The sequence below is a fragment of the Syngnathus typhle genome, linkage group LG5 (genome assembly GCF_033458585.1).
Source record: "Syngnathus typhle isolate RoL2023-S1 ecotype Sweden linkage group LG5, RoL_Styp_1.0, whole genome shotgun sequence".
NCBI lineage: Eukaryota > Metazoa > Chordata > Actinopteri > Syngnathiformes > Syngnathidae > Syngnathus > Syngnathus typhle.
Genome location: NC_083742.1, coordinates 5,425,650 through 5,438,088, shown reverse-complemented (window position 1 = coordinate 5,438,088; position 12,439 = coordinate 5,425,650). Strand labels below are relative to the sequence as shown.

The following is a 12,439-nucleotide window of genomic DNA, read 5'->3' as shown; positions in this document are numbered from 1 at the left end:
GCCTTGTTCCAGTAGCCCACTTTACATCTAGGCGTTCTGGTTCCCCAACGCCTGACGCAGACCTTGTTTGTCCGGGCGACGTCTGAGCCGGCATCTCATTTGATTCTTTATCTCTCATCATGTTTATGAGGTAGGCGATATCGTCAAGGGTCTTGCCCACAGACCCACACTGGATGATGGTATGGCTCCGCCCCGACCTGGTCTCGAACCCGGGTCCCGCTGGTTGATAGTCTGGCGACTAACAAGCCAATCAACAAGCCAACAAGCAAATGGCAACCTCGATGAAGCCACAAGGAGAGGAGCCACAGCCAAATACCTACAACGAGTAAGGCAAGTCCTCAGAAGTCAGCTAAATGGCAAGAACAAGATCCGGGCAATAAACAGCTACGCCCTGCCAGTCATCAGATACCCTGCAGGAATAATAAGATGGCCAAAGGAAGAGACTCAGACCACAGATGTCAAGACACGGAAGCTCCTAACCATGCACGGAGGGTTCCACCCTAAGTCCAGCACCCTGAGACTGTACACTAGCCGCAAAGAAGGAGGCCGAGGACTACTGAGTGTGAGAGCCACTGTTCGGGATGAAACAGCCAAGATCCATGAGTACATCAAGGAAAAGGCCCGAACGGATGTCGTGCTCAGTGAATGTCTCAGACAATGGCAAACAGAGGAGTGGCTAGAGACACCATCATGGGAGGACAAACCCCTACATGGGATGTACCATCGACAGATAAGTGAAGTGGCTGACATCAAGAAATCCTACCAATGGCTGGAAAAAGCTGGACTGAAGGACAGCACAGAGGCACTCATCATGGCTGCACAGGAACAGGCTCTGAACACCAGAGCAATAGAGGTCAAGATCTACCACACCAGACAAGACCCAAGGTGCAGGCTGTGCAAAGAGGCCCCTGAGACAGTCCAGCACATAACAGCAGGGTGTAAGATGCTAGCAGGGAAAGCATACATGGAACGTCATAACCAAGTGGCTGGCATAGTGTACAGGAACATCTGTGCAGAGTATGGACTGGAAGCCCCAAGTTCAAAGTGGGAAGCACCCCCTAAGGTGACAGAGAATGGGCGAGCCAAGATCCTGTGGGACTTCCAGATCCAGACTGACAAGAAGGTGATGGCGAACCAACCGGACATTGTGGTGGTGGATAAACAACAGAAGAAGGCCGTGGTAGTGGATGTAGCAATACCAAGCGATGGCAACATCAGGAAAAAAGAACTTGAGAAGCTAGAGAAATACCAGGGCCTCAAAGAAGAGCTTGAGAAGGCCTGGAAAGTGAAGGCCTCGGTGGTGCCCGTGGTCATTGGGGCACTTGGGGCAGTGACCCCCAAACTGGAGGAGTGGCTACAGCAGATTCCAGGAACAACATCAGACATCTCAGTCCAGAAGAGTGCAGTGCTAGGAACAGCCAAAATACTGCGCAGAACCCTCAAGCTCCCAGGCCTCTGGTAGAGGACCCGAGCTTGGAGTGGGAGACCACCCGCGGAGGGTGAGAGGGGAATTTTATTATATATATATATATATATATATATATATATATATATATATATATATATATATATATATATATAGTGAAAGACCTTTTCATATAGAGTGCTATTACTTGATGCCGTTGAAAATGTTTGTTTGGTATTTGAAATATGAGAGGAATGACAAAAAGGTTCAGAAAATGGGTGGATGGGTTATCCTAATGTTACATAAATAAATATTAATATGAAAGAAGAAAGAAAAAAAAAACCTTGGGATTGAACCTCTGTCTGAGAGTGCCCCAAGCAGTTGCTGATTAAGAAAACTACATTGTGCCAGACTTCATACAGACAATTAATGGAGTGACTATGTATATTGAAGATACATGCAACCAATTTTCATGAGTTGCATGACAAGTTTTTGTCAGTACAGAACATGCTGAACATATTTTTTGTTTCTTTGAAAGGTTTTTCCCAAAGCCCATGTTGTGATTAAAGGAATACTGATGTGCTTAGCAACAACAACCATCCTGGGTGCCCTACTACTGTATCAAAATCAATTTGTTGTACAGAATTTGTTTGGTTCGTTGTACTTGTTGTACTTTTAGCCTAGCATTGAATGAGTGGATTTTGGTGGGCGTGGGCAACGCTTGCCTGTTCCACTTTCTTTCTTCACCTGTTCCACATGTTTACAATAAGACTTTGACATTTGCACCTTAAATACCTAACCCGTACCCTCCTAACTGTGAGGCGGATATAGATGCGATTTCAAGGTAACCTATAAAATATTACATAGCTTAGCGCCTTCTTATCTCGTCGACCTAGTTCAGGGATGTCAAACTCATTTTTTTCGCGGGACGCATTGTAGTCATAGCTTCTTTCGGAGGGCCATTATGACTGTCAACCCAAATAAATGTATGAGCACCTCATATTATATACAGTAAAAGCTACAAAACAAACTGACAAATAACTCGTTTTCAAATCAAACTGGTCAAATTTGAGGCACAATTTGTCTTCGCGGGCCACATAAAATGATGTGGCGGGCCGTATCTGGCCCTCGGGCCTTGAGTTTGACACAAGGTCCTAGTTCCATCTCAAAACCTGTGTTCACAAAACGCTGGTTTTTAGTGGCCCCAAGACCCAAAACGTTGTTGTTAATTGTTGTTACAGTTGTTTTGCGATGAACTGAATTTTAGCACAAGATACAGCTCATGAAGATGCAGGGCTCAACTTGACTCAAATAACAACAAAGCATCACAGGAGTAGTCAGAACTGAGGAACAGACACGTCACAAGTCTGAGCATTAACCATTTCCACATCACAGTGTGGAAGATTCATAGATGTGATGGACTTGGCAGTCTGCTTTGCTGTGTGTGATGCTCTGCAGACAGTTTGTATTGGCTAGGTAAGCCAGACTGGAAGTGTCAGGTGTTGTCCAGATTCACAGTGAACTGTGACTTTGAGCATGGCCTTGATAGAGGAACAGGAAATACGTCAGAACTCAAGAAGTCTTGCTGCCACACCAGCTGCGATCAGAAACAAACAAACAAACAAACAAACAAACAAACAAACAAACAAACAAACAAACAGGTACATTTCTTTTCAGTATTCCTCAGCTCTGTTCTTTCTTTTCGCATATAATGAATAAAAATGTGGGTATGGAAGGTATGCAGCAAGGGAAGAAAGACTCCAAAAGCAAATATGATTAAGTGATACAGGAAAGAAATGTTCCACCAGTGTGGCATTTCTCTCTCGGGTACAGTACCGAAAACGGATGTGTACTGCTATCTAGCGGCTGTATTCGAAACTACACCTACAATCTGACGTGCAGAAAAGTAAAAGATACATAAAATAAGTGCACGTTTGAGGCGTCCTGCTAACATGGCTATTTAAATTCACCAGGTTATTTAAAATTCAAAGCACTTCCATTCATGGCTCATTGCATGCCTGCATCTGTGTGTGGTCTGCGTGCAATGTGTGACGAGCAACAAAAATTTAAAGTAGGGTGTCATTTAAAAATTTTCTTCTTGGATTAAGAATGCCGATGATTATAACGCATTTCAAACGGTTGAATGATGGGGACATCAAATGGAACCTCTTAAATATGCATCTATATGCTTTGAAATTACGACTGTATCATCAGTCTGCTTGACCCAAATTCCTTGGACCACAAATGAATTGAAACTTTTGTAAATGTATTCGTGAATGAAATGCAGTCATACAAGAAAATGTATAAGTTTAATGTTCCATTTAAAATTGAATTATTCTTTTATAAGTATGATCTGAATAAAATGCAGTTATACAAGAAAATGTAAAAGTTTAATGTTCCATTTAAAATTGAATTATCCTTTTATAAGTATTATTCTGCTGGCTTTTTCTCTACTTTGTATTTAAAACAGAAGTTTAATAGATAAGGTATATTTGTTGGAAATGGTCTCTATTCCATCGGAGCTGTGGTCATAAGGTGCCTGTCGTGGCGGCAAACCCAGAGCCCGCTGGTGGACACCGGCAGTAAGGGATGCCATTAAGCTGAAAGAAAAGGTCTTGTTGGGCCTTTTTGGCCCGTGGGACTCCAGAGGCAGCTGACAGGTATCAGATGGCAAAATGAAAGACAGGCTTCGCCGGTTGCTGAAACAAAAACCCAGGCATCGGAGGACTTCAGTGAGCCATGGATAGCAACTTCCGGAGAGCTTCTAAGAAATTCTGGTCCACCGTCCGACGTCTCAGGAGGGGCAAGCAGTGCATCTGTATAGTGGCGATAGGGTGCTTCTGACCACAAATTGGGACGTCGTGAGTCGGTGCTTTTTGCTGATGATGTGGTGCTGCTGGCTCCATCACAGCTTTATCATCGAGATCTCCAGCTATCACTGGAGTGGTTTGCAGAATGGTGAGTATGAAGCAGCTGGGATGACAATTAGCATCTCCAGTTCTGACATCATGGTCCTCAGTCGGAAAAAGGTGAAATGTCCTCTCCGCGTCGGGGATCCTGCCCCAAGTAGAGGAGTTCAAGTGTCTTGGGGTCTTATTCACGAGCGAGGGCAGAATGGAGCATGAGATCGGATCAGCGACTGCTGTAATGCGGACTCTGTGCACTTTTCTACCTTTGGTACTCAAAGCGCTTCACAATGCTTCGTCATTCACTAACGGTTGACAAGCTATCAGGATGAACTGGGGGCTTCAGTGTCTTGCTCAAGGCCACTTTGACATGGTTACAAGCACTGGGGATTGAATCCCCAACCTCTTGGTTAGGAGACAGAACACTCTACCACTGAGCTATGTCTTCCCCGTGGTGAGAAAAGAGCTGAGCCAAAACGCAAAGCTCTTTATTTTCTCGTCGATCTACGTTCCTACCCTCACCTATGCTCACCACCTATGGATGGTGACCGAAAGAACAAGATCTCGGATACAAGCGGACAAAATGAGTTATCTCTGCAGGGTGTCCAGGCTCTCCCTTAGAGATAGGGTGAGAAGCTCGGTCATCCAGGAGGGACTCCGAGTCGATCCGCTGCTCCTCTGTGTAGAGAGGGGCCAGATAAGGTGGCTCAGGCATCTGATCAGGATGCCTCCGGGACGTCTCCCTGGTGAAGTGTTTCGGGCATGTCCCTCCAGAAGGACGTCCTAGGATACGCTGGAGAGACTGTCTCCCGGCTGGCCTGATGGCCTAGGAACGCCTTGGGCTTCGTCGGGATGAGTTTAACAAATTGGCTGGGGAGAAGGAAGTCTGGGCTTCCCTGCTGCCCCCACGACCTGACTGGATAAGTGTTGGATGGATGGATGGATGGATGGATGGATGGATGGATGGATGGATGGATGGATGGATGGATGGATGGATGGATGGATGGATGGATGGATGGATGGATGGACAGAATAGTGAATGATGTAAAGTTGGGTCAAGCAGGGGAGATTCTAGGGATGATGAGCTCACAGCAAGGCATGATAAACTTAACTTCTTTATATTGAAAATGTATTTCTACGTTGATGTAAGAGAAGCATTAACTTTTTTCAGGAAAATTTGAATCCAGTCTGAGAAATGTTTTTTAAATTTTGAGCAACAGCAAAAGAGGAATGGATTGGAATCATAAAATAAACACAACGTAACCCTAATTTCAAAGGGAGGAAAACAAGAGCCGCATCCTTAGTATATTAACAGTATTTTTGGCTCATTGGCTGTCTCAACGCCCCCCCCCCCACACACACACACAAACTCTTGTACTGTTAATCCTAAAAGAATAGAATACAGCAGGTTAGGTTTAAAGACATACCTTTTTTGTTAATTAAAACATTTGAAAATACACCACAAAGTGTTCTCTTGAATCTGCTTATATTGTATGGCTTTATGCAAGTGGGAATAGAAAGATTCGGCAACGAGAAACCCATAAATCATTGTGACTTTGACCACGCCCACTGCTCAGCTATTGGTTGTTTCATGCTTTACGTCGCAACATTCGCTCTCAGTAATTTAAATAGCCCCTTGCGCAATTTGATGAATAGCGTCGCTGTCATAAGCGTCAGAAATAGTGGAAGGCGTGTAATCAGACGGACAGCTGGAAGAGCGAATGTGACGTAAAGAAGGAGCGGTTGGCATGTTACCTCCTCGCCGCGTATAGTGCTTTATTCGGGGATCCCCAAGTGAGAGACTTTCCTCAAAACTATTTGCAGTCCGCGCGCCATCCTGTTCTGGGATTTTATGCTTCTTTTGACACACTCTTCTACAAAGAGATGGGGCCGCAACATTGTTACGCCTAAATCAAGTTTTACAAACGTAAAGGCGACCATGTTTTTCTGAGAATTATTTTGCACAGCCTTTTGATTTCAACGCAGGAGGAAGACCTTTTGGCTCGACAAGGTAACGCGTCTGTTTCTCCGCTCCCTTTCTTTTTCATTTCCGTCAGCGCCAGTGAGGCTTTTATTGAACTTCTACGTTAACGTTGTTACAGTTTTGTTTGGTTAAAGTTCTATACGACATTGAGAACGGATTGAAAAAGAAACGCTTTGACATGAATACCTTCCGTCTGAAAGCTGGTAGGCGTGAAGAAGTTCCATTTTGCGACTTTCCTTGTTTCCCCCTTAAAAAAAAAAAAACAAAAAAAAAAACAACCATGACCTTGCACGAACAGATTCACCTCACTGTTTGTATCTTAATACAAGGTTTACTGAAGTTTCTGCCTTGCAAATACTCATTTATATGACGTTTCGGTACAGTATAGTCTTGGTAAAGTTACCCGTTTGTATCCTGCAGTTCATGTCAAGCTGCATTTCTCGTGAAAAGTAAGCACTGAACAATAACCTAATTGAATACTTGTATATATAAAAAAAAACACCCACAGCAATGGAATAGCACATCCTCATCAAAACTAACCATTTAACTAAAAACATGAAACATACTCTTAATCTGAACATACGGATCAGTAACACTGTCACTGTGTCATGCCTCCAATTTCCGTGCGTCCTGTGTCCAGGAGCCACCGAGGGCCCACGTCAGTATGGTGAACAACCAAGCGTCAGGCGTAGCGCCTGCCCCGAGGTCATGTGCAGGATGTGGGGGGAAGATCGCTGACCGTTTCCTGCTCTTCTCCATGGAGCGTTATTGGCACACTCGGTGCCTCAAGTGTTCCTGCTGCCAAGCCCAGCTGGGCGACATTGGCACCACTTGCTACAGCAAAGGAGGCATGATTCTGTGTCGCAGCGACTACATCAGGTGAGCTCTTATGTGGCGATGAGGTATCAAGAGGAAAAGAGAAGTGGGTAGTTTTCAGCCTATAGAGGTTGTATCAAATGAGCCTTTTTCCTTTTTTTTTTTTTTTAATTTGCAGGCTGTTTGGGCACAGCGGGGCGTGCAATGCCTGTGGCCAGTCGATCCCAGCCAATGAGATGGTGATGAGGGCACAGGGAAATGTTTACCACCTTAAGGTAAGTCCCCAGCTCCCACTTCAGCCTGCTTTGCGTCCTGCTGTGCGTTTGACAGAAACATCTGGGGTATTCCTCATCCCCCCCAACCCTCAAACATAGACTCAGACAGTTCATTAGGAACACCAGCACAATTTTCACACTACCAAATTGTATAAAAAATTCTGCCTTTTGCAAAGACAATTAAGGTTTTTTTTTTTTGCCACTGATACATTTTTCATTTCACAACAAACCAGATCATACAAAAATGTTTGTTGCTTAGTGCCCTTCAAGCTCACTTGTGTTTCTAACATTTTGCTTAACTTATGTAGTAACATGAAAGAAAAAATATAAAACAAAACGACAGCCTTAGTACAATGTAGTAGAATATTACATAATCGCACACTTCCATGACATTAGTGACCATATTTTCATAACTGTGAGGTAAAAGTGACTTTTAACCACTTGATGCAGTTCTTGAATCGAAAACAGCATTCATGCATTTTTATGTATTTCTTTTATGTCATGTTACTGATTCCTTCGTCACTTATTGTGTTCACCATTAAATCACACAATACCATCAAACATTGTCGTACGAAGTATATTATTAAACCGGATATGATGTTCCTGTGTTGATTTTATTTATGGTCCTAACGTTTAGTATTTCTCTGGCAGTGTTTTAGCTGTGCCACGTGCAGGAACAGACTGATGCCTGGAGATCGCTTCCATTACATCAATGGTACAATTTTCTGTGAGCACGACAGACCCGGTGCTGCCTTGCTCAGTAGCCACCTACCACAACTTCAAAGTAACTCTGTAATGACGGACCAGAAGGTAAATAAATATTTTCCTTACAAATCTCGCATGTTTAAATATCTGCATTGCGTTCTCTCTTTTAACACAGCTGCATATTTGATCAGTCAGATAAACTGAAAATGGGTCAAATATGATAACTCAGAAGTACAACATTGTTTATTCATCATTTAGTATTTTAAAAGTCAAAAACAAAAACAGATATCACTGTCCCTGCATGAACACAGAAAACTGTTGCACTGACACACAAATAACTGTGACAATGACAGGAGTAAAAAATAAATCATTAAAATTAGGCTTCTAAATTCCCTATTTGCATTACAGAGTATCGTCACAAACAATTCAGAGATCCAACTCTCCATTATTAATGAATGCAAACTCAAAAAAGTGGAAATATCTTTTTGAGGTGTTTTATTTTATACCTGTACAAACGTTCACATGCAAAGATAATAATCCTTGAACACAACTTTTTTCTGTCAAGAGGTGCTAATTACCCCACTGTGAATTCACAAAGAAATCTGTTATTAATTCTGCACATGGCTCATCTCTCCACTATCTATCTGTCACTACCACTATTGTGGTGGTAATTTAAAATTGTTTGGAATGTGGCGACACAAGTTTCCCGCCAGTCAACTTGACTACGCTTGCTATACTCTTGTGAACAGAATGTGTGATTTTGATTGCTTGACCTAAGATCCATGTTGATCAGGCAATTGTATTGTTTTTTTTTTTAATTCCCCTTCTGTACTTCCTTTTCCTTTACTGGTTTAACATAATTGAGATGTTTCCTGTTGTGTTGCCACAATACAAAAATGTTCACCTGAATAAAGTACCTCGATACCAGTACTGAAACGCTACCTCGACAAAACTAAAACTGACAAAAGAAGGAAATGCTTAATAGAAAATAGCATTTTAAACATAAACACGTGTTAACATTAGCGCACATAAATCTTGCTAATCAATATTGAAAATGTTTTTTTTTACAAGTTATGATAATTTTCATGGCTGGATATGCAGCTGTATAAACTCTATGCAATTTGGACACAGAATTAGCCCTTTTCATTTTAAGAATGGATTTTAATAGTGAGATAAATGCCTGCATTAGTGTTTAAATAAGCATACTGCATACATTTCAATGCATGTACTTGTATGCATTTACTGATAAGCTTTTTCGCTGTCACATTCTTGACCTAGTTGACTGAATTTAACGTCATCCATTGTTGGTATTGTACATTTCCACCGTTACTATCAAGTAAATATCTACATTTGATTGGTAATGAGCCAGTAACGTCGCTTTGAGTGTGTGCACGTGCATGTGGGGTCCGCTACATGTCCCAAGTAGTCGCCTGTCAATGACGTACTTGGCCAGATTGGAGATGTACCCGTCTTGAGCCACGGCAGTTTTAAAATAAGCTTTACTGACAAACTTTGTCATGTCGGTTGGTTTGCCATGGGAGTTGGCAATAAAATTCCCAAAAGTTCCGCATGACACTTTGCGCATCATTCTTTTCAACAAGAAGCGGAGATGCGAAAGCAAGCGGTTCTTTGCTTGAAACTATCTTCCTCTTACACTCATGCAGAAGAAGCCTTGTCAGGCACTTAAAGGCGTTTCACCCATTGCTAGACTGGCAGCTTTGCGTGTATGTATACTCGCCCTTAAGACGGACTTGGCGAGCCGGTCTTTTACTAATGTTTTTTTTTTTTTTTTTTTAATACAAGGTGCGAAAAATAAATGTTTCTGAAGTCGAAATATCAAGGCGCGGTACTCGTGCCGGTATCGAATGCAACACCAATGTGAGAACCTCTTTTATAACTACTGCATAAAGGAGTCAAGTATGATTAGACATACCCATGTCTTTGCTCGTTTGCTGTCTTCTTTGCAGGTGTGCTGAGTGGAGTGTGCGCTGAAGGTTTAATTCCTGTCTCCTACTATGTACAGTTGCCATTGCTGTGAGTTCTGTTGACCCCGACACCTCCCCTCCACTGAAGAAGCAGCTTCCTCCAAGTGAAATCCCATCTCGTCATCATATCAAAGAATCCCTGAACCTTCTCTCGGTCAATTTATGTAGTGTTGCCAGGGTGCGCGGGCCCCAGGGAAAAGGAAAAAATAGAAAAGCTGCAAATTGAAAATACTGTTTTCCATGGGATCGGTCAGTAATGGGCCCTTAGAATTGTCATCACTTCCCTTCTCCATATGGGATCCCTGGTGTTCCGTACAAAGGTGGCAGATGCTTACATTCTGTGTGGACTGCGCTAGCAGAGACTTTTCTGGACTCCGAGAAAGCTCGAAGACTATAACTGCCATCAATCAAAGGATGGAGCAAAAAATGTTTTAGAGTTTGATGGACTACTGTAACATGATTCTCAACGTCTTGTGCCAAGTGGCATTATTTTCCCTAATTGTCATTAGTGTTTCGAATCTCTCTCTGATCTGATCTTTTATATGTCTATCTGAGACCTTAGGTGTCAAATTATAAAATTAGATGGGTGTTGGGCACAAAATGTTTATCCCAATCATGAGAAATCCATTAATTACACAAAAATGATGTCTCAAACTTTTAAAGCACTATTGAGAATAGGATTTATTCCTTGTCGCCGTCTATAATTTCCATAATGAAATGGGTTACTTTTATCATTTTTCCTGGTCAATGTGTGCAAATGATGATTTTATTGAGAAAAAGCAAATTCAAAAGAATTTATCATATGAGCTGACATGAGTGTGAGGCCAGGAGTTGTCCTGTACTTCCTGGTAGCTAGCGTGGTGGCTGGAGCGGTCTGTCTCTCGCTCGCTCACTCTTGTTAGCCCTGTATGGTTAAAACATGGCTGATTACCCCGGGGAATGGAATTAGGGGGCTTGAGCTCTGACCATTTACAGAAGCAATTAAACATGAGCCCTGTATCTGTGCCGGTGGAACTCCTGGGAGGCTGAACTTGGGGCATATCCTGTGGCCGGCTGGCTCTCTGACTGCCTGCCTGCCTTTCTGCCTGCCTCCCTCTAATAAAGACTAATCTGAAAGCTCTCTAATTAAAGGGGAGTGGTCCCATCTCGATGGAGGAAATTTCAACCAATTGGACCTATTTATTATTTGTCGTGCTGCACCGTGCTATTTGTGCTGTGCTGTATATGTGTCTGGTTGAATAATCATTCTAAGCTATGTCCAATTAGACTTAGATCCGCAAAGCTTTTTAATGTAAAGTCAGAATCTTTAGGTTGCATCCCATCAAAAAGGTGTGGGTAATCTCAGCGTGAGAGCAGCATTGAGCCTGCAACGTGCAGTGAGCAAAAGATAGCATCTGTTCTACTTTTGCACCTTGCCTGGGAGCATGGCAGCCATCAAACTTGCACCTTAATGCGCTTAGCTTTTCTAAAATGTCCCACTTGTCATGGTAGGTGCTGATACTGCATCAATTATTTATTCCACGTCTGATCAAGGGGCGTCACTCAAATTCATTAACGTATGCAAATCATCACAATTACAATTATCTTTGTATCGTGACGGCGAGGAACTAAAACCTCGGCACATTCTCGACTCCCACCGCACCACAAGTTACACTTTGCATTCAAACTAATCAAGGCTCATCTGCCTCTTCCTAATTAGCCAGAACGTTTTCAGATGCCAATTAGCAGGTCTCAAGAAAAGGCTCTATGCCATGAGGCGTTGTCTTTTATCAGAGCTTCTGCAGGTGTGTGGCTCACCATGTAGCCTGTGTCATAGGAAAGTGTTTGTTCCTGCTAATTAATCATATTAACACATGGAGATGAGAGTAATTGCCTGAGCTCCACCGCCGCACACTGTGTGAAGACACAAGATGATGCCAGGATATTTTTACATGCCCGTTATGAAAAGTCTTCTTCTTAGCCAGATACTCTTGCGAGAGAGCCATATGCCATTTCAATGCCTTCATCTTGACGATGAGGCCTCTCTGGAAGCAAACGCATTAAGAATCAGTGATGTACTGCTTTTGGTAGATGCTGTCCATTGTTTGCTTGCAAACACGAATCTCGATATCATTACGTGTGAGCACACAGGAGAGACCTCACGTTAAGGGAATTATACAATATTCGGAAATAAACTTAAAAGAATAAAACGTCATTCTTTTGAAGCATACCGTTTTTTTCCGTGTATAGTGCGAAAATTTAACTAATTTATTGTCCTAAAATCTGGGGTGCGCATTATACATGGGTACAAAAACAATTTTAATTTTTTTTTTTTAATTTTTTTTTTTTAATTTTTTTTTTTTTTTTAAGTCCCAATGATCGTC

At 42.5% G+C, this 12,439-nt stretch overlaps 1 protein-coding gene across 3 annotated transcripts; it reads left to right on the top strand.

Moving 5' to 3' along the window:
* The first annotated feature begins 5,944 nt into the window (after window positions 1-5,944).
* On the top strand, window positions 5,945-11,241 carry LOC133154290 (LIM domain transcription factor LMO4-B-like). Of its 3 annotated transcripts, none has more exons than XM_061278885.1 (5): window positions 5,945-6,105; window positions 6,936-7,174; window positions 7,290-7,386; window positions 8,038-8,196; window positions 10,115-11,241. In XM_061278885.1, exons 2-5 carry the CDS (start codon window positions 6,960-6,962, stop codon window positions 10,127-10,129), a joined length of 486 nt encoding a protein of 161 aa, XP_061134869.1. In that variant the 5' UTR covers window positions 5,945-6,105; window positions 6,936-6,959; the 3' UTR covers window positions 10,130-11,241. The 3 variants fall into 3 exon arrangements, with proteins under 3 accessions (XP_061134869.1, XP_061134868.1, XP_061134870.1); XM_061278884.1 differs by having other exon boundaries at window positions 5,945-6,322; XM_061278886.1 differs by having other exon boundaries at window positions 5,946-6,322; window positions 10,059-11,241.
* Window positions 11,242-12,439: the final 1,198 nt, after the last annotated feature.

Coding starts and splice junctions, on each gene's coding strand:
- LOC133154290 (XM_061278885.1), top strand. CDS start 6,960: ATGGTGAACAACCAAGCGTCAGGCGTAGCGCCTGCCCCGAGGTCATGT. Junction 7,175..7,289: donor TGTCGCAGCGACTACATCAG/GTGAGCTCTTAT, acceptor TTTAATTTGCAG/GCTGTTTGGGCACAGCGGGG. Junction 7,387..8,037: donor GAAATGTTTACCACCTTAAG/GTAAGTCCCCAG, acceptor TTTCTCTGGCAG/TGTTTTAGCTGTGCCACGTG.